Source organism: Vigna angularis, chromosome 9 (assembly GCF_016808095.1).
Source record: "Vigna angularis cultivar LongXiaoDou No.4 chromosome 9, ASM1680809v1, whole genome shotgun sequence".
Lineage (NCBI taxonomy): Eukaryota > Viridiplantae > Streptophyta > Magnoliopsida > Fabales > Fabaceae > Vigna > Vigna angularis.
In genome coordinates, this window is record NC_068978.1 from 858,780 (window position 1) to 880,948 (window position 22,169).

Sequence of the window (22,169 nt, forward strand, 5' to 3'; positions counted from 1 at the left end):
TCATTCCAATATTTCAATTTTAAAATTCAAGTATTTATAAATATTTAATTTTTTAATATAAATTTAATAATTAAAATTATATTTTAACTTATTTTATATTCCATAATGTATTTTTTAAATAACGTTAAAATAATTATATCATCGTTAATAATAATAATGATATATATTCTATTACAATAGTCTAAAACTATATATAAAGGGAATTCTTCTTTGTGTTCACATTTGTTTTTTTAATTTTACTCATTAAATAATTATTTTTTAATTAAAATAATTATTTTATTAATTTTACTTTTTAAGTTTTTAAGTGATTGTTTCTTTAAATTTAACCATTTTTTAAATTTATCCATTTTTTAATTGTAGAACTATCTATAAAATAATAAAACCTATTTACAACAAAGTTAAAAATATTTCCGTAATATATAATTATAACAACAACAATCTATACTTACATGTAAAAAGTGATTTCTTTTTTTGTCCACATTTGTTTTTAATTTTTTTTAAATAAATATTTTTTAAAATTAAAATAGTTATTTTATCAATTATATTTTTTAAGTGATTGTTTTTTTAAATTTAACTATTTTTTTAATTTATTCATTTTCTAATTATAAAACAGTCCACCAAATAAAATTAAAAAAAAATTATTTACAGTCAAATTACAAAAAATATTTTAATTTTATAATAATAATAATAATAATAATAATATTAATATTCTTATAATAAAAAAAATTAATTATCATTTCACTTGTAATAATAAAAAACAAAACATCTACACTATTTTCTTCAAGATGTTTAAATAAAAATGGTTGTTGTATGCAATCATCACTTAGTTACTATAATATTATTCATATATCATTCTTTTAATATTATTCATATATCATTCTTTTTGTAAAGAGAAGAAGATTGGTGTGGGTTCATTCTATTTTGTTCTGTCCCGGTTTTAGCCCTAACTATTTGATTTTGTAATAGGAAGGTTCATGGGTTTTAAAAGGTAGTTCTGTATTTGCTATTTGTATTATGAGGTGATTTAATTAGTGTTCTTGGGTTCTGCCATTCGAGAAAACTTAAAGAGAAAGTGTTATGCAATTCCTTTCGTGCCATGAATAATGTTTTGCTGGTTAGGGTTTGTTTGTGCAAGGTGCAGTGCATTTGTGTGTGAATATTTGTTATTGAATTTGACTGTTTGGTTTGGAATTCTAATTTTGGTTGTGAAATTGAGTGTTTGAACAAGGATGTTTTATTGAGTTAATATAGTTATAAAAGGTTTGTCTCATTATACTCATTGTAAGCTCTATAATCATTTTTATACACAATGCACACACGTTTTTACTCTTACTATAACATACAAATTGTATGAAGTTTTTCTTCCTGATATCTTAAATTGAATGTTAGAGTACAACTTTAGTGATAGATTTTTCATGATTAAACTGGTCACCCAACTAAATTATTTTATTGATTCATAATTTAAGTGTCTCTATCTCTCCCACCTCCTTGGCCAATTGATATTTCACATCTTCATCTTGTTGTCTTGGAAACTGTCTCCCATATGTATAACTGCCCTAAGTCTTTTTAACTTGAAGATCAGTTCTATTGATTTCTATAATAACAATAAACTTTTTTACCTAACCAATTTTAAAAAAGAAATGGTAAACACCTTTCAATAATTTTTTTTTTCTCTCAAATTTGGACTAACAAACCAAATTTCCTTTCTCATGTAAAATAGGGAATTCATACCATCGTGGGTTTGGTTTGTATTAAACTCGATTAGATACTATATCTTAACAAAATGCAATGAAAAAAAAAATAATAATAATATGAATGAACTGTGTATATGGATCTAAATGTATGCACTGAAAATTATATAACAAGATATGAAAACAAATAAATTAAAGACCTAATGCAGAACATATGAATAATACTCTTTCATTTTTTTTTTTGTTGAATTTAATGATGTTTAGCTCAACAAGATTGGTCGGTAAACAACCTTCACTATTAGAAATGCATAAGTAGTAGACCTCACTAAATTAGAAAAAGTAAAGTTCAGAATCAATTTTTGTTCATTGAGTTAAAACTATGTCAAAGAGTCATTTTCTAATATTTAGGTCATTTGATCCTTTCCAATTAGAATCCAAAAGTTTTGTGCAGAATTTGACCATAAATTGATTTCTGAATTTAAAATTTAATCTAATGTAACCAAGCTTCCAATCTGCCCTATGAACAGTTTCAAAGAAGTTATTTTGTTATTGGGTTCATTTCATATATATATTTTAAAATATAGTATTTATGAAAAAAATTCAACAAAGTTATGAAGTAATTTCATTCTATAAAATAATTAGTATATTTAAAATATAATGATGTATCCTGATTTATATTTATTTATATATCAAATCTTTATATCAATAAATAAAATTCACTTAATTAGTAGAACTTAAATTTAAAAAGTATTTGATTTTTTTATTTAAATTATTTTATTGTTATTAATTTTATATTTTGAGATGAGTCTAATATTAGGTGATCGGTTGAATGGTTGGTCTCTAGCTTCTTTTTACGTTCTTCTACTTATAATATAGATTATGGTATTTTATGTTTTGGATTACTTGAAAAATAAAATATATTTCAAATTATTTAATCTAAACCACACACATTTTACATTCTATAATTTAGATATAATTTTTTTTTTTATTTCAAAGCATTCTGAAAAATTGTTTTAAATTATATACTTTGAAATAGAAAATAAAAAATATATTCTGAATTATATATCTTGAAATATAAAATCTATATTTCAAATTACATCGTTAGAATAAAAAATAGGTGAAAATGCATATTAAAGGTGCAGGAAGAAATTGCAAGGGTTTTAAGAAGTCCAAATTAGTCCATTTCTCAAAACGGGAATAAGTTTTAGATTAGCTAGACTCTTTTTTTTTTAACTTGTTTAAATTATTAAAAAATTAGTAAGCTATATATACAAAAAAAATAAAAATTACTAGCTATACTTAGATAGTGTATTATTGTATTATCCAAAACTAATTCACAATGCATACAAAAAATGTTATGATAAAGTTTTCATCAATTAATAAAGTTCATATCAATATAAAATTAACAACAATTAAGAATTTTCGACATTGGTAGCACTTCCACAGAGAAGAACCAGACTCAAATACCCGAACAAAATAAAATAGCATTTTCACTTTTATTTAAAATCTAATTAATCACCCAAAATATTTTACCTTTTATATTTTAAAAAGGTTAAACTTCTTTAGTTGTCCCTATTTATGTAGATTTTTTTCAATTTGATTTCCGTTTTTTTTAAATTCTCAATTGAGTTCTAAATAATGCTAATTTGAATCAATTGAGTTACTGCTGTTAATTTGGTTTAAGAGGTTATGTTTTTGCTGAGATTGAAAGTTGACGTCAATTTTTTTAAACGTGACATGTTGATAGTTGAATACGTGGAATTTGGTGATTAAAAAATTTGAGAGGAATGTGCTTGTGAGAGTCTTGTGAACCTTGCACAAGACTAGGTGATGTTGTTCTTCTTCCTTACGGTGCACGAAGGTGGACATTGATGGAGAAAGGACATCTTGCGATTTGAATTTTCACTTGATGGTTATGAGGCGCAGCGCGATAAAGATGATTGTGGCTGCTGGTCCGATTTCGCCCAATCTTCATTAGGGTTTTTTTGTGAATGGGTTTTCCTTTGCAGGTTGAGGAAGACGGTAATGGCTCGCGCAGGAGGAGGGAGAACTGTGGCTAATGCGATTCGAGATTCGATGCTTCTGCAATGGAGAAGTTTCTGCATCTTTGCGATTTCTGACTCTCTGGGTTTAATGATGAACGTGAGAATGAAGATGCTTCCATGATTGACGTCCTGCCCTTGTGGTGGTGGTTTAAATGACACTGCTGCGGCGCGAAAAGGAAGCTCTGGGTGGCGGCAGTCGCAACGGCTTACAGTGTTGGGCGGTGTTTGAATGACGGTGAGGAAGGTTGATGAAGATGTTCGCGAACTGGCGAAGAAATCAAACTCGGGACGGCGATACGATTCGCGTTCGAGGGTTTTGCTAGAGAAGATGAAGATGGTTGCTGGAATGCTATAAAATGATTGCGCGACGGCGGCGCAAGGTGGTCTTGCGGCGGTGATGCTGGTGTTGGGTGATGGCGAGGTTGCGGCAGGGTGGCAGGGTGGCTGACGACGGTCTAGAGTTGTCCATGGTGCTAACTACGACACAAGCACATTCCTCTCAGCAAAATTGACACGTCAACCTCCAACCTCAGCAAAAACTTAATCCCGTTAAACCAAATTAACTGACAGTGGGTCAATTAATTCAAATTAGCACTATTTAGGACTCAATTGAGATTTAAAAAAAAAATCAAACTGAAAAAAACCTATATAAATAGGAAGAACCAAAGGGATTTAATCTTTAAAAAAATATCTCTCGAATGTGTAATTGCTCTATTAAAAAAATATCATACAAATAACTACTTCACCTAATTTTTTAAAATGAATAGTTTTGAAGTTGTATTAAATGCAACTTCATTTACATTTATTAAAAAAATGCAAAAATGAAATCGGGTAAGAAAATACTATTTGAGTATTTTTATAAATTTTTTAACGAGTTATCGATTTCAATAAATATTAAATCAAAGTAAAAAAAGAAAATCATTACCCACCCAATATTAATTTTACCTTCTTATTATATATGCACACTCTGCATTATTTGAAACAGGGGAATCTTTGTCCCTTAAATTAATTAGGTTAATTTTATCTAAACACACTAAATTTGTTATCTAATATTTTAAATCAAGAAAATAAAAAGTTGGTAGTTGGTTGGAAATCTCACATCGTCTAGAAATAAGGCTAAATTATAATATACAAGTGAAGTGCAAATTTCACATTACAAACTAGTTTTGTAGGGTTGAGTTAGGCTTAAATCGCTTTTTAATATGGTATCAAAACCATGGTTCGAGTCTATCCTAGCGAAATTTATGTGGACATTCGGTTTTACCTGTTGTCGGACCACTATCGAACCACTCATTAGTTTTATTCTCATGTCTAAGATGTCTATACCTCGACGTGAATAGAGTCTGTTAGAAAAAATAAGACCAAATTATAATATATAAGTGAAATTTATATAAGTAAAATGTATACTTCATCGATTTCGTGGGATTGAGTTAGGTTTAATACACTTTCTAATAGTTCTTTTTATCTCATAGTGCATGTTTTCTATTGATATTTTTATTTTGGGTTTTTCTTCTGCTGCTGAACTTTCAAAATATATTAATATTAATACTCATTTTTTTAATATATATAAAAATTATTAAATAACTAATTTTGAAAGCAAAAGGACAACACAGAAAAAGGTCAACAGAAAATTCAAATTCTTCTATCTCTTCTAAAAAAAACTTACAAATAAATGAAAAGACAGATAAATAAGCGATAAAAAAAAAAAACCATTGATACGAGGGTGAAGGAGTATAATTATCCACAACCTCATTTTATTCCATATACCCTGTCATAAGAATGAGTATAAATGCATGCTTTCAGTACAAAAACAATGAACACAATTTACATAAACAATACAAGCATAACACTGTGCATTAATCAACCTATTATGCATCACATGCCTCTATTTATTTGTGACAAATATCTGATATATGATGCAGCTAGTGTTCCTTGGAAATCATCTGGTTGTGATTATCAATGGATTGGAGTCTCTGAAGTAGCAGATGGTGCCTGAAGTTTTTGATGTAGGCTTCAGCACAAACATTGATGTCTTCAGTTGCATTCTTCTCTGCATATCTCTCTTTCTTCTCTTCCTTGCCATGCTCCTTTGGAAAATCTTCATGCTTCATGTTCTTCCTTCCCATTGTTGCTTCTGTGAGTGTTGTTGTTCTGCAATATCTATTGAATGGAATTGATGTTTTTGTAACCTCATCAATGCTTCCTTATATATACACATACCAAGCAAAAGGGAATATGTATACTTTTTCACCTTTGCCTCCTCCAATTCAAAGTCAAAGATATATAATATAGGCCACAAACATATAACTAAAAGATGCTCAGAAGTTTCAAGCAGGTGAAATTAGGTTTAGGACTTGTAGAACTTTCTTCTTTAAGTATGTCTTCTTTTCATGAAATTCAATACCATGTGATTCTATACTGTTTTTAATGGTGAATGAATGACCATAAATTTGACCTTGTACATTTATTCTCTGGTTGTAACAAAAAAAAATCAACTTTTGTTACTGTTGTTTAAGACATGATTTCATTGACCGTTCAAAGGTTCTTGCTTTGTTCAGTCAAATAATATTGCCCCAACTTTAGTTTAATCTTGTAGAGAATCTTATGTGCATTTAAGACCTTTTATTTATTAATATGTTACAAACCTTTAATGTGTTTATTCTTTGCATCAATGACAGGTTCAGATGCCATCAGATAATTCTCTATATAGCAACATTTAATTAATGTTTATACATTTAAAACACACATCCTGCGCACCAAGTGTTTGTGACAATTTCTGCTACATGTTTCCTTATAAGTAATAAACTATGATTTGCAGCAACCTGGAATCTGCACCTACCTGCCTAACTTAAGATACAGAGCATGCAATTAAAGAAGTTCCTAGGAAATTACAAAAACTATAGCATGATTCCTTTACATGGTGATGCTTATACACATACGTGGACTTCATTAAGATGGTATTGAAATTTTTTATAAGATCATGGAGTTTTCAGCAGGTTCCAGATTTCTCTACATTCTGTTGTCAAAAATTTAAAGGTATAAACTATCTTAATTATTTTATAGCTAACATCCCATTGGAAAGTGCCTTTATGCGGTTTCTTGTCATTTGGTGGTGGCTATTTAGCTAACAAATAGAAGAATCTTTAAAGCAAAATCTCATGTGACACAAAGCAGCTAATGCAGATAGATATGCATGTAATCATCCAGTAACGTGTTTGAAATCTGAAAAACATGATTTAACTGTTTTTTCTTTTTATTCGTTATAACTATGAAATTTGATGGCATAAGTATGAAAATGACTAGGACTCTATCCTGTGCTGAATAGGTTCCACTTCAATCTATATCCAATATTTATCTGCAGAAGGATAAGGGCATTTCTTCCAACAGGGTCAGAGAACCTTCCAAATTTACGAAGGAAACGGTAGAAAATTTTAGTCTGAGAAGAACTGCTAGTACTATACAATAACTAAAAGAAACATAACTTCAACAGAAACAACATTACAATGTATGAAACAAACAAATATAACTCAACAGAAACTGAAAGTAACAAAACATCATATGAAACTACTGAAAGTAACAAAACAAAAACTAAATTTATCTATTTAAGAATGTGTGAAAGAAAAAAGTAAAAACAACAACAAAATTGATAACAGTTGCACCCATAAAAATGATTTAATAAATTATAAGGTAAAACAAGAAAGTCCAACAATTTGTTTTGGTCTGGTCCTGCTCAACTATGATTCCAGACTTTTTCTTCCTACACCTCTCCACATTTTCTTTTTACCTCCACATTCTAGAAATAAATTTGAGATTATGTTTTTCTTCAACGAATTTTTTTGAAGTTCATTAAAGAAAAAATATTTTAACGAGTTTCTTTAACAAATTTTGAAATGCATTAAAACACTAAAAATGAAGTGTAAAATCTTTTGAAGTACAGAAGATAGTTTTAAAATAAAAAATGTTAGAAATGTTCTATATACACGGATATCTTTATACTGGTAAGATATTATTCATTTTGGATCAAATATTTACATATTTACTTTTGGTACCAGTTCAAAATATCTCTTACACATATATATTGTATATATAAACTCATGTTAATCTCTTATTTTATATTTGTATCCAACAAAATATAAAAAAAAAAGGTGCCAGAAGAAAAAAATGTATGGAGTTGCAGGAGAAACAGCCATGATTCCATTCGAAACCAGTTTGTGAACCCATTCATATGTTATCCTAAAGGAAACATTCAGATGTTATCTAATAAGTCCAAAATTAGCACAAGCCCTAAACACTCGCTCTGGGTGCTGAAGATTTGCACAACAATCCGCATAAAGCGAGCAAAAAAGGGCATGGAGGTCTTGCACTTGCACCGCGTGCTCCCCATACCTGTTCCTCAAAACTCCATCTTTTGGCGTTCAACTGCTACCCAATTAACCAAAATTCCCATTGCAAGGCCGCCATTGCTTCGGAAATCAGCACCCACATCGCAAACTTGCACTGCCAGAGCAGGGTGGTTTTTGGGTCTTGGAGCAGATACCATGAAGACAAATTTACCTGACACTGTCAAAGCCGGTGACCCTGTTCTGCACGAGCCTGCTCGGGAAGTTGATCCCAATGAGATAAAGTCGGAGAAAGTGCAGAATATCATTGATGACATGATTCGGGTCATGAGGAAGGCTCCTGGAGTTGGTCTAGCTGCTCCCCAGATTGGAATTCCTTTCAGGGTCTGTTCCATTTTTCTTAATTTTGTGTTTTATATGTTCCCCATTTTGTGTCTTTCTCTTCACTCACCCGTTCCAACATAGATACTTCATACTGGTTACAACAACAGTGTGGGTCAATTGAAAGTCGATTTGTGCATATCATTTATACAATTGTATTCTAACTTGCAATGTTCTAGTAGTTTGGTGTCTAAGAAAGTGCCTTGAAGGCTTACCTTGAAAACAAATCAAAACTTTATTTTACTGATGTTGGTTGCTTCTTTATTTTCTAACAATATGCTGATAGTTCAAAGCCGAGGTTTATTGTGCTAGAATATTCTGATGTCACTGCACTATGCGGAGCTGTGTGAATATATATTTTGTTGCCTTTTCATATATGCAGATAATTGTTTTGGAAGATACCAAAGCGTATATTAGTTATGTCCCGAAGGAAGAGGCTAAAGTCCAAGATAGAAGACCTTTTGATCTTTTGGTATGTTGATATGCAGAGAAAAGGAGATTATTCAATTTAAATCTACAGTTTTGCCCTTAAGGTCTGTTACTTTAATACATCATTCATTAGTTCTCTTGAGGCAGGTCATCCTGAATCCCAAGCTAGAGAAGAAGAGCAAGAAGACTGCTCTATTTTTTGAAGGGTGTTTGAGGTGTGTGCTTCTGTCTTTGTTAGATTGTAAATTCACTATCTGAGACGATAGTAGAACCTATTTTATACTTCTTGTTACTCATGGAAATTTGTGCATGTCTAAACATTTGATTCTCTCTAGGTTATTGGTCTTTTCATGGGAAATAGCTATTTTTTTTTTTATCTGAGACCAAGATCATGCACCACTTCTCTCTCTCTCTCAAGTACTATAAGAAGACATAGTTATAAGATGAAGGAACTGAGGCAAGCAAACAATTTGACACTGTCTAATGATTTTTCTTAACCCAGTCTATTAAAGTGGGTATATGCCTCCATTTAAACAATTGCTTCAAAGATGATGTGCTAGGGGGTTATTCTTTTTTGCTTTATGGCTAAAAGAGTATTGGTAATGCATAGTAATAGTTGTTTTGATAGAACTAACTTAAAGATGATTGTTGGCATATACATTCATGATTTCAAAATTTTAAATACTGGTCTGAATGCTTGATGTATTGCTCAAGTCTGGCATACTCCCCTTATCTATTCTGACTGGAAGCTGTATTTGTTTTGTTTTAGTAGTTTGATGTCTAATATTCTTGAGGTTTGTGGACATCCAAACTCGAAGCATTCCAATATTATAATTTGTTAATTTTTATGAGGTACCATGAGTGTAATTCATTAACATGGCTGCAATTCCCAAAGGGACATGTGCAACACTACAGTGAGATGTCTTAATTAATCTTATGCCATGTGTGAGTGAGATTTCTTCCAACCTGTTAGTACTCAAATGACATACCGGATTATTTATGTTGGTAATAGCTCTTCTAATATAGTATAAAGTCAGCATTTGAAAACATAAAAACAACATAGAAAAATGGATATGGTCTAGTGTGAGCAACCATATATGTTCTGTCCTTTGATCTACGGTACTATACAGACATCCTAAGTTGTTATAACACATGTACAATGGTATTTTGACACCCAAAAAAATTTTACTTCCATTTGACACCACCTTTACTACTTTTCACTGATACAAATGTAAAAGTTTATTTTTTGTATGACCATTTTATCCGATTGTCAGATGATTGTTTTTGGGTGTCAAGTAATATTTTTCCGTAACATTATGCAGTGTTGATGGGTTTAGAGCACTGGTGGAGCGATCCCTTGAGGTTGAGGTTACAGGTTTGGATCGCTATGGTGCACCAATCAAAATAAGCGCTTCTGGCTGGCAGGCCCGGATTTTACAACATGAGTGTGATCACTTGGATGGAACTCTGTATGTTGATAAGATGGTACCTAGAACTTTCAGAACTGTGGACAACCTTGACCTGCCTCTTGCTCAGGGGTGTCCCAAACTTGGCCCTCGCTAACCCTGCTTTTCAGCCTTCAATTGTCTCTGTATAAGGAATTGAATACAGATTTCTAATGCCTGTTAGTGACTTCTGTAAATCCTAAATGAAACCAGATTCAGTGCCACCATTTTTGCCAAGATTAGCCATTGCACTACACACTACCAATTAATGTGCAAGTTTCAATGTTGTATCATGTACTTTGGAATGAAATTCTGAGTTGTAGATTATGAAGTTTGGATATTGATGATGGGATGGTGCCTAGATTTTTCTCTCCATTGTACCTATGAAAAGAAAATTTGGGTTTTCATCTGTCACCATTTTACTGAGTTGTTACATCATTGAGATTCAAACCTATGTTTTCACATGTACTTCAGTTTCAACAGGGTAGGTTTTGATAGTTGTCTAAAGGCGTGTTGACAAAAGGATCCATAAATGGGAAGAACTTGAACAAAAGAAAATATAAAGTTTACTTTTTTTTTCAACAAAAAAATCATTTTTATTATATAAAAATTAACAGTTATATACATACAAAAAAAAAAGTTAACTTGTCCAACAACACTCTCCACCCTACTAGATGTGCCTTCGGTACTACCTTGGTACTCCATAGCATTCTAAACAACCTTCTTCATCCCCTTATAGGTTAACCTGTAAAATATTGTATGCAAACTTCATTGTAAAGACACTTTTATCATCTTCCTTCCAAGTCCATGTATCAAAGCTTTCTTTATTAAATTTTTTTCCTGTTATAGACTTAAGAAGTTGTAATTCTTGAGCTATTTCCCATACTCATCTAACTCTTCTCCTTAGAACCCTAACCCCGAAGAGAAATTCTTTGTATTTTTATGATTTCAATACACACTTTTTGATGCTTAAATAGAGATAAATAATAAAGTGAAATTGATGATAATATTGATCTTATAAGCTACACCATAATGATTTGTTTTTTCAGCTATATAGCTTGTTACTCACTTTAAATATCATCACTTGCCAAAATTATTTTTTCCTAGGTTTCCGCTATTGACATGCCTAGTTACTCTAAATGTAAATGTTATCTAAAGTGAGTAACCTCACTAGCAAAAATGTGTATTGATACAAAAAAAAGTAAATAATTTTGATCATGCACATTTTTTTTGTCTAAACTTATGTTATCTTGCCACATTCAGTGCATTTTATTTATTTACATTGAAGTTGTCAATTTCCATTTTTTGTGATTAAATGCACCGAACCTTCATCCCCTTTATTTTCTATCAGAATTTGTATTCAGAACAGAAACTACAATATTAAGAAAAAAAGGCAATCTAAAATTATTAGATTCTGCAGCTCTTTTAAGTAATAAAAAAAAACACTTCCTAGAAAATAAATTAAAATTATAAATGTTGATTAAAAAATTAATAATTATAATCATAATAGAATAAATATGTAAAGTAAAATGTGAAATCATTGTACTTTCTTATTCTTCTTAAAAACAGATACCTAGAGGAAACAAAATGTTGGCTTTACGAATATTGGAACCTAAATGAAAGCAACGTTGACAGTCAAATTCGGCGGCGATGTTGTCGTTGTGTGACCTAACCATTTCTTTGGCTAGCAAATGTTTGAAAGACATCCTTCATTCAATGTCCAACAAAACCACAATCAAACAAATCCAAATTCTTAATAACCATATTTCATTAATAGCATAACATACATCTCCAATATTATATTAATAAATCATACAATAAACTTAAAATAAATTCTAACTTATATTAAATAATAAACTTAAAATCTAACTTAATCTCAATTTATAAATTAAAATTTATATCGTATATATTAATAAGTGACTGTTATAATACAAATAAAATCTCATATTAAATAGAATAAGAGGTGAACATAGGTTTTTAAACACATAAAATACCTTCGACTCAGAACAAACAATATCTAATTAATGTAAAAAGAACTTTTGAAAAATGAAGAATCATAGTCTTTTGTTTGAGGAAATGATAGATAGGATAGAAAGACACTTTTACATCAGATAAAATAATAGGTTGACAAGAATTTATATACACGTAAAATATTTTTATTATTATGATAATAAATTTTACTTTCTCAACGTAAATATATATATATATATATATATAATTTTATTTTTTAAGAGAGATTAATTCATCAATAATTAAAGTACATTCTAAGAATAATTTCTTGACATAGTATACTCCACTTTGAAAAGAAAAACATGAGAAAGAGAAGGGAAAAAGGGAAAACGTGAAGGTGGAATTGTTGGAAAGCAGAATGATGTTACAAAAGAATAAGAAGTTAGTGCTAATGTTGTTTTTTACAATGATTCCAGAACCAGTAATTAGTGATCACGGAATCACGTCATGATTAAGTGATTGTCTTTTTCCTTTCTCTCTCTCGTTGTATGGACACTGCTTATTATTATTATATGATAATAAACCATATTGATTTCCATTTGGACAATTTCGTTTTTTCAACTTTGCAATAAATTATTGGATGTATATGATTAACAGATCCAGCACCACCGATCTTGAATTCAATGCTCTAAAACAAAATCCGCGTTTTGATTTTTCTTGTTACCAACTTTTCGTATTTTTGAATAAAAAATTCTCTTGCTTTATGTCGTATAACCAGTCATCTTTATGTTTTGAGTCTTGACCACAGAAATAGCTTAAAATTGAGGGGGAAATATCACTAGTTCAAAATTACTTGACTAAACAACCACGAGTAATAATAATATGGCAACATATTATTATATTTTTTCAATAAAAAATAATGTGAAATAAATATAAAAATGTATATGTCAAAATATTATTTTTTCAATGCATTTAAATGTAAGAAAAAATAAAACTTTAAATTTCCCAGAAGTGGAAAAAAAAACAAGAAAAAGGGTATTTGGATTGGATCATTGGATGCGATTAAAGTTTAAAGACAGCAATAATTGGTGAGTGGAATTATTAATTATAGCACATTCACAAAATAAATTATTATTAAAAAAGTGTAGGAATATATGTGGATTAAAAAAAGAAAAAGGGTAGCATGCATAAAGATTTTCCCAGAAAAGCAATTGGCTATTGAAAAAAAAGAAAGGATTTTGCCACATTGATTAAATTCCCAAAATCAACAGAAGAACTCTAATTACTTTTTCATAGGTATAGCCAAAAAGGGTTGCTCAATCCCTGTCACACCAACACCCATTTCTTGTTATTCTTCAATCTACTGTCATGTGCAAACGATAGAAGGAACAAGAAAACGATCACATGAAATTTAACCTTATTTGTCCTTCCTTCTGTCTGCAACTGATCACAGATTCGCAATGAACAAAGCAAAAAACAACACAGAGGACAAAGATGCTGTGGAAGCATGGAGAAGAGAAAACTGTTCATGATTATGATCCAGATTATAGTGTGCTGAGATATTGCAATGTACAGAAACTAAGTTTGAAAAAGCATATAACGTGAAAGATATCATTGGAGATTTACTTTTGTACAGAGATCAAAATTCCAGGTCGATCCACCAATTATACACATAATTAATTACAATCACAAACCACAGAATTGAAAAATGAAAAAGCAAAAACTCGTGAATTACTCGAAAGAGAAAACAGAGACCACTACTACGGTAAGGAGACTCCCGGAAAGCCATCTCCGACCACCGGAAAAGACCTACCTGGATCGGTGCTTAGCACTGGGCTTTGCGCGGCGACCCTTTTCCCCTGTTTTCGAAAAAGCGGTGCAGAAGCCGCAAGCAGAGAGCTTTGGAGAGGGAGGGTCGATCGCCGGCGAGACTTTTCCCATGCGGTAGCCGCTGTTGGAGCGGGTTCTCTGGATGGTGGTGGTGGTGGTGGGTTGTGGTGTTGTTCTTGCGTTAAGGTTGTCGGCAGCAGCAGTAGCGGCAGCCTTTGGGTCTTGGTTTTGATCGTTGTTCAGTTCAGCAGACACTGATTTGTCATCCCAAACAAGCCCTGATGAACCTTGTCTCCTGAAAGACACCGCAGATCTTTGCAGACCAGCCATGATGAAGCTTCTGTGTTTCTTTCTCTCTGTTTTTTCTCTCTCTGTTTCTCTCTGTTTTTTCTCTCTCTGTATAAATGTGTGGATGTTTCTAGGTTTAGCTTAATTGAAGAGATTGTTGATGTGTAGGTGTATATATATATATATATATATATATATATATATGGGTGACTTTTACTGTGATAGTTATTATTATGTACACACAGTGATGACGATGTTGATGATGGTGGGAAGAGAGGCAAGTGGCCAAAGAAAAGGGTCAGACGGAGGTGACGGAGTCAACCTCTCTTGGATTTCACCTTTTTTTTTTAAGTTCAATTAAAAAGACTATTCTAATTTTTTTTAATATCTTCGTTTCATGATAAAATAAAAACTGGTATCAAATTATTTCATTGAGAATCTAATATGGATTTCATATTATATAGATTGCATCCAAATATGTAAATACTACGTGTTTAATTATTATTCTAACCCGTAAAATTTCTAAATAAATTCTTAAAAATTAAAGTTTTTTCATATACTATTTTATATATGTGAATAAATGATAATTATTATAGAAAATTAATAATTTTATTACACGTAAATGTAATATGTAATACAAGAAAATTATAATAATTACAAAATATTTTAAATAAAAATAGTAACCATTTAATTAAAGAAGTCTTATATATTATTATGTATAATAAGATATTTTTAAATATTGTTAAGCTGTTACCTTAACATTTGAGTTTCATTTAGACACATTTCACGTTAAATATTCATTTTTTATGTATCATTTTATAGTACTTATAATTACAAGTTTGATGTCTACTAAAATTATTTTATAAGCATGCATCTCCAATCATAAATATAGTTTCTTCCACCTTTTGGAATCTTTTGAATGTTCTAACATTTTATTTTAGCTACTCAACCCCAATCCTATTTAAGAGTTGATTATCAAAATTTTAAACTAAACGTATATAATATTGGAATTATGTTTAAATAAATGTATTTGAGCACGTAAAAATAAAAGCCCCACAACTCATAATAATACAGATATATTTATAATATGAAATCGAAAGGAGGAAGATGCGAAATCATAAATTTAAAGTGCAATAATATAATATTAAACAAACATATAATCTTAAGTATGAAATCCATCTGTTTGTACCTAAGGATCTAATTGACGTGTGTAATGAGTAGTTGAATGATGATAATTAAATGAATTTATTTATAATAAATAGAAATTAAATTTGCAATTTCTTTTATGAAGTTTGGTTGGACAGCTTAAAACTACCACCTAAAAATAAATGAATAATCAGTAAATATTACACACGTTCAAAATGGAATGTTGTTATTAGAATCTTTAAAACTTAAAAAATAAAGGTAGGGATCAAATTCAAGATAATTAGAGTGTTTAAGTTGATAAAAAAAATTAGAATTTGACAAAATTAAATTATACTATATAGGAGGATAAGGAAGACGTAAAGGAATAAAAGTTAATATATTTGTTAAAATTGTAAAAGTGTGTTAAAAGTTGCTATGCATCAATGTGATAAGTGTATTAGATATGATACACCCTAAAGATAAAAACCAACAATGTAATATTGTGTTATTAGATCGAGAATTCAAGTATATGTTATTAGATTTATTTAAACAAGTAAAGTTATATTTGATTGGAATAGGAATAACATTTTCAACATATTTATAAAGTTTTAAAAAATCCAAATATACTTATATATTTATTTTTGAAATAATAAGATATAATATATCGTATATACGTATTAATTAATAAATAAGTACAAATTTTTTACAAAATATGATTAGTATTGTGTGAATCTAAATTAAAATCATATTAAACGTTGTCAAAATAAAAAAGTAAATTATTATTATTTTAAAAGTACTATCACTTTTATATATTAGATACTTCATTAAAGAGTATCAATGAATTATTTTAAAATATTAAACATGATTTAAATTAAAGAATCGGTCTATCATAGGTTAAAAATATCAAATGAAGTAAAGTTAAAAGATCGAGTAAAATAAAAGGAGAAAAACCCACTCATAATATCTTAAAATATTAGATTAAAAGTTATATAATAATCTTTTACAGTATTTTGATCCTATTGATTAGTGTTTACTTTTTCAAATGCATTCTTTAAAATAATTCAACTATAGATATATTTCCTTTGTTTTGTATTCCAATTTGTTTGGAAATAGAATCAATTAAAAAAAATACTATTTATAACATTTGATCTAACTAATCAGTCTTTGTTTGACTTAATTTTATTTAATTACTGGATTACCTGTTTTTTAATTTTGGTGAACCAGGTTGCTTACCTGTTGTGTTCATAGTTTTCAAACAATCCCTCCAACCCTAATTTTCATTTTAATAATTTGTTTAAGCATTGAAAGTGTTATTTTAGTTGGTCATAGTTGGAAGATGATTGAATTAAAAGCAATGTTTAGCAGATTCGCATGTGGTGTGTGTGGATTATAGTTAGTAAACCATGTAATTACGTAACCTAATGTTGCATCCCAGTTTTTAAGATAAACACGATACGTAAATGGAAGGACACGTAGAGGCATTTCATTTTAGGAAAATACTTCCATCTATTAATTATACTCCTCTGAGTTTGCTAAATTCAGACACCATTAATTAACAAAATTAACACAGTGGTTACAATATTACCCATCGTGTGGCCGGTCACGCGAACATACCGGTGCTAAGTCAGACTATAAGTTTTTAGCGAACAAAAACACACTAAAGCGATTGAACGCAGCATAATCAGTACGTGTGACCGGACAACTACAGGTAAGACATCCGACCTCCCATACAAGAATTAAGATAATCGGTAATTAAGGGTATTGAGCTAAGATTAGGCCATGATTAATATCTCCCTACTCTCAATTACATGCAAAATACTATAAATACAGGTCAAATGTAAGTGGTAGGGGTTGACATTTATTGTACATATGTTATTGTTACATTACGCTTTCGTACGGATAATCAACTGACTTAAACATTGAAGAACGTACACCTCCAAACGGCAGAGTGAAGACGAAGACAAGGAACATGGACCATACCATTTCGTATGAGAAATTGTGCAAGTGTTAGGAATTGTTTGAACTCACACCCGAAACACCAACATTTCACATGTATTTATGTTTTAATATCATGTCTCTACTTTCATTAACATATTTTATTTTTATTAGTTTGGATTTTTAATTATATGTATAAAAAGTCGGTTAAATTCATTTTATCTCAATGAGAAAAAATCTTTTAGGTAAAAAAAAGAATGCTATTTTCACAATCTTTAAAGAAAAAAAAATGAGAAAATATTTGTTAACATATTTATTGAACAATCTTAATCTATTTTAGTTTTTTTTATTTGTTCTTCAAACCTTAAAGTGTTATTTTTTTGATGTATTTGCTAATTATATATATATATATATATATATATATATATATATATATATATATATATATATATATATATATTTGTGCTTTTGATTTTATTCGATTTTAATATAAGTTAATTAATTAGTTTGTGTTTATTGAAAGGGTTTTCCCACTTTTGTATTTTATTTTTGTGATTATTGTTTTCATTTGTTATTTTGTTAATCTTTGTATGTTCATGCATGTTTAAAAGAATTATTTTCATTGCATACTTTAATATTTTTTGCTATTGTTTCCAATTTTAAAAGTTACACTATATAATTTAAATATTTAAAACCATTTTTTTTCTTACAAGAAAACAAAATACATATTTTAACAAAAATGCTAGCAATGTTTTTTTAACTTTTTTTCTTCTATTAATAATTTAAACTTATAATTTTTTATAACTTTTGTTTTATTATATTTAATAATCTCATATAATTTAGGAATATAATTTAAGAATTGAAATAAAAGTAATTTAAAACATACATTTATTCTTTAATCACGTGAAACGATTTTTAAAGAAAAATACTAATAAAGATAAAAAATCCAAAATAAACAATACATCAAATAAATTGATTAATTCTATTGATATTATTTCAACAAAGTTCTTTAAATTTAATATACTCAATAATTCTACATTATATCTTAATGTTATTATCTCTATATTATTAAAATAAATACAAATCTTATATCTATAAAGACATTAAATAATCAAAATTACTCTTTTTTATAATTTTTAATTATATAATTATAAAAAAATAGAAAAAATATATTTCTTTAAGATAAAATAAATTGTGGACACTCCTTAGAAAACATAGTTTTGGCTTGGTCCAAGATTATATAGAAAATGACTTCAAATTTGGTAAGCAACAGTATGACGAAGGCAAATAAAGCAAATAATGGTTTTCTAACTTTAATTATTCAAAACCAAATTTTCATTAAATTAATACAAAAGTGGTCATAATCATAACCATCATTATCACTTCATCAATGTTATCAATGTATTAAAGATTTCTCAAATAATGGATCACCTTTTTCATATGTTGTCATGGCCAAATAAAGTTCACATAATGGCTATGGAAACCAACTTTCAAATATAATATCCAAACCAAAAATTACTTTTTTTATTTTTCACATTCTTTCTAAAATAAATGTTTATTTTATTTAATTAATCAGTACGATATTATTTCAATTTATTCAATAAACTAAAGTTTGAAATTTGGATAAAGAGTTATGTTAGATATAAAAGAATAAAATTTTACCTCTTATAACGATTATAAATCAAGAAAAATCACCTCTCTCTAGAACATAAATTTAACTTTTTTTAATAAAATTTTAGATATAATTTATGCAATAAATTTCTTTTTCAGAAATATAAAATAATATATTATCAACATTTAATTCTCCCATCCATATAGATAGACATATGGATACAGATTTAAATTTCAAACTTGAAGTCTACATAGACTCAAATTTTCATCACATATAATTGAGGTAGCTATATTTAATGAAATCTAACTCATTAATTATACTTATTATATATTTCTAAAAAAATTTAAGATAATAATATTTAGATGGTATATATATTTTATAATAAAAGATGTGCAAATAAATATATATAATCACAATAAAATTAAATATTATATTAATAATTATGTGAAATCTTATTTATTGTGAAGAATTAGTTGCTTTGAAACGTATTTCACCATGAATTATTTAATAAAAGTTAAATGTAATTTTTTCTTCAATTTATTTTATTGTGTAAGGGAAAAAAGATAAAATATGCATACACATATGGTATTTATCAAAATAATTTATTTATTTTAGTTGCTAAAATATATTTCAGGAACAATAACATGTGTTGCCAAGTTTAGAATAATTTATAGCATTTTATTTTAATTAATAATAATATATAAAACTAAAAATAAAGATATACAAGTAGAATTAATTGTACTTCATGAAACATTACATCAGTCCCATAATGATATTTGTCTTACAGTTTTGCTAATTTAAAGTTAATAATATTCTCCTTAAAACCAATAGATGGTAGAAAAGTTAAAAAATCTAAAGAGAATATTAAATTATATATACTAATCATGTTCAAATTTTTTTGTTTGTACGCTTGATTTGTTTAAATATATTGCATGAAAAATAACCATGAAAAATAATTATTCTTTAAATTTATAGTTAAATTTAAAATTAAGAATAACAAAAGGGTCAATTCATCTTGTTTCGGGCTGCATCCATGAAATACTTGAAATGTCAAAAATAATCTTATGAATTTTTTAATATAAGCCTAATCTTCTTCTTCGTTTTTAATATAATATATATTTATATTTATCTAACATATATATTATGAAAATAAAATAATAATAAAATGATATATTTTTATATTTTAAAGAAAAAAGAGTGAAAAATAAAAAATAATATAAAATAAATATAAAAAGTTTGTGTGTATTGGAATATAAAAAATATATTTTGACTTACATAAATTTTTTACATTTGTACTATTTTTTTTATTAAAAATTATAATATGACACACGTTTTACATTTGTTATAATTTTTTACTTTTTATTTTATTATTTCTTACAAAAATACAAAAAATTACTATTTATGATAATTATTTTTGTATTGTATGTCAGACAAAGATAAAATTATGTATCGTATTATTACTTTGTTTTTTTTTAATATAAAAATTTATTTTTTTATGATCATTTTAATTATCTTCTTCTACCTCAATGTCATCTCATCTTGAAGTGCACAGAAAACATGTATCTAGTTGGCAAAGAAACTCTCTTCGGTACCTCGATGATCTGATGATCTTACACCGCGAAGAAGACAACTTTTGTATGAAACAACCGACAGTTTATATTCATAACTAATGAGTATTAGCAAGAACACAATCCCAACACTGAAATAAGAGCTTAATCACAATTTTCTATGATAATGTTGGAGGCAAAGGCAAAGAAGAATAAAAGCTATACAGGAACATGATCCTGAAACATTACAGAATCTCACCTGGAAAAACCTTACAAGTTGTACAAGAAAGCAGTCTTCTTCAAAAGATAAGAGAAGAAGCAAGAGTGGGATGAAGAAGTGCTCCTCTTATGGGAGAATTGGGCAATGGTTTTCCCTTGATTGAATCACAGCCATAAATCCAAACCCAAACCCATTTCCAGCCAACCCTTCTGCAAGCCACCATGCCAGAACCAAGATCTCTGTACAAACAGATACAATCATCATTGCCAACACACTTCACACTCTCCCAAACTCTCTTCCCTCCCAACAATCTCAACCCCAATTGAAATGGCACCTCATCAACCAAGCACCATTTGTCCCCTTCGCTCAGCCGCCAAATGCAACCACTTCCGCCGCAAGTTCCACCCACCAATCCCAATGCTCCATTTCTCTTCACAAGCGATGCAAACTCAAGCTTTTCAGCCATGGGCACACCCAATTCCCTCCACCCATTTCTCCCAACATCATATTCGACAACACTGTACGCTCTGGCCGAGGTTACCCAATACAGAGTTTCTTCAATGCACACATTCTCATTGGGTGTCCACACCGTCAGTCTCACCGCGAATTCCACCGGCGTCGACCCCACAATCCGCCACGTCTCGATCCTCGAGTCGTACATCTCCACCTTCGTTTCGTACTTTGCGCCACCTTCGGCAGCCTCCGACATGCCACCTGCCACGTAGACTCTAAACGAAGGGAACAGAGTTGAATTCGAAGACTCCGAGACTGTGACTCCAACGGCAGGGTTGGTCCTTGCCGCGTGCAGCCGGGGAAGGTGCTTGAACTCTCCGGTGAAGGGGTTGCTGAGACCCAATTGGAGCGTTGTGGAATTGGTGACCCTCAAGAGGAGGAGGCTTCCGATTGAAGCAATTGGTCGAATGGATGGCAGTGGCAGAGAGAGTTGGTGCCATTTGTCTATGGTTGGATTGTGAGCATAACAACACGCTCTGTGGTTGCGAATTGGAAGAGCCAGGAACCATGAAGAGGTTGTTGTCGTTGTTGAGGTTGTTGGGGATAGAGGATATGCTTTGGAACAGGTGTTCCAATTCTTGCAAACTGATCTTGCTATGGCCAGTGAATCTGGGGAGAGAAAGGAGAAGATTTTGGCTAAGAGATCTAAGGGTAGGTTGTTCCAAATTGACATACCCAGAATTGGCGATTTTAATCTAAGGGGTGATAGATAGATACTCTCATCAACTTAGCATATATAATATTTTATCAACGAATTATACTAAGTACCATTACCAAGAAATTGTTTGTGCTGGTTAAAAATGATGTTTCTTCAAGGA

At 29.5% G+C, this 22,169-nt stretch overlaps 3 protein-coding genes across 3 annotated transcripts; 1 reads left to right on the forward strand and 2 right to left on the reverse strand.

The window, feature by feature from the left end:
* The first annotated feature begins 7,879 nt into the window (after positions 1–7,879).
* Positions 7,880–10,678, forward strand: LOC108320481 (peptide deformylase 1A, chloroplastic/mitochondrial). Its single transcript, XM_017551903.2, has 4 exons — positions 7,880–8,460; positions 8,840–8,929; positions 9,034–9,101; positions 10,209–10,678. The coding sequence occupies exons 1-4, from the start codon at positions 7,987–7,989 to the stop codon at positions 10,447–10,449; spliced, it is 873 nt and encodes a 290-aa protein (XP_017407392.1). The 5' UTR covers positions 7,880–7,986; the 3' UTR covers positions 10,450–10,678.
* Positions 10,679–13,864: 3,186 nt separating this feature from the next.
* On the reverse strand, positions 13,865–14,568 carry LOC108320526 (MAPK kinase substrate protein At1g80180). The gene has a single exon (XM_017551972.2). It carries the CDS (start codon positions 14,439–14,441, stop codon positions 14,091–14,093), a length of 351 nt encoding a protein of 116 aa, XP_017407461.1. The 5' UTR covers positions 14,442–14,568; the 3' UTR covers positions 13,865–14,090.
* Positions 14,569–20,771: 6,203 nt separating this feature from the next.
* On the reverse strand, positions 20,772–22,161 carry LOC108320490 (F-box only protein 6). The gene has a single exon (XM_017551913.2). The coding sequence runs from the start codon at positions 22,022–22,024 to the stop codon at positions 20,918–20,920; it is 1,107 nt and encodes a 368-aa protein (XP_017407402.1). The 5' UTR covers positions 22,025–22,161; the 3' UTR covers positions 20,772–20,917.
* Positions 22,162–22,169: the final 8 nt, after the last annotated feature.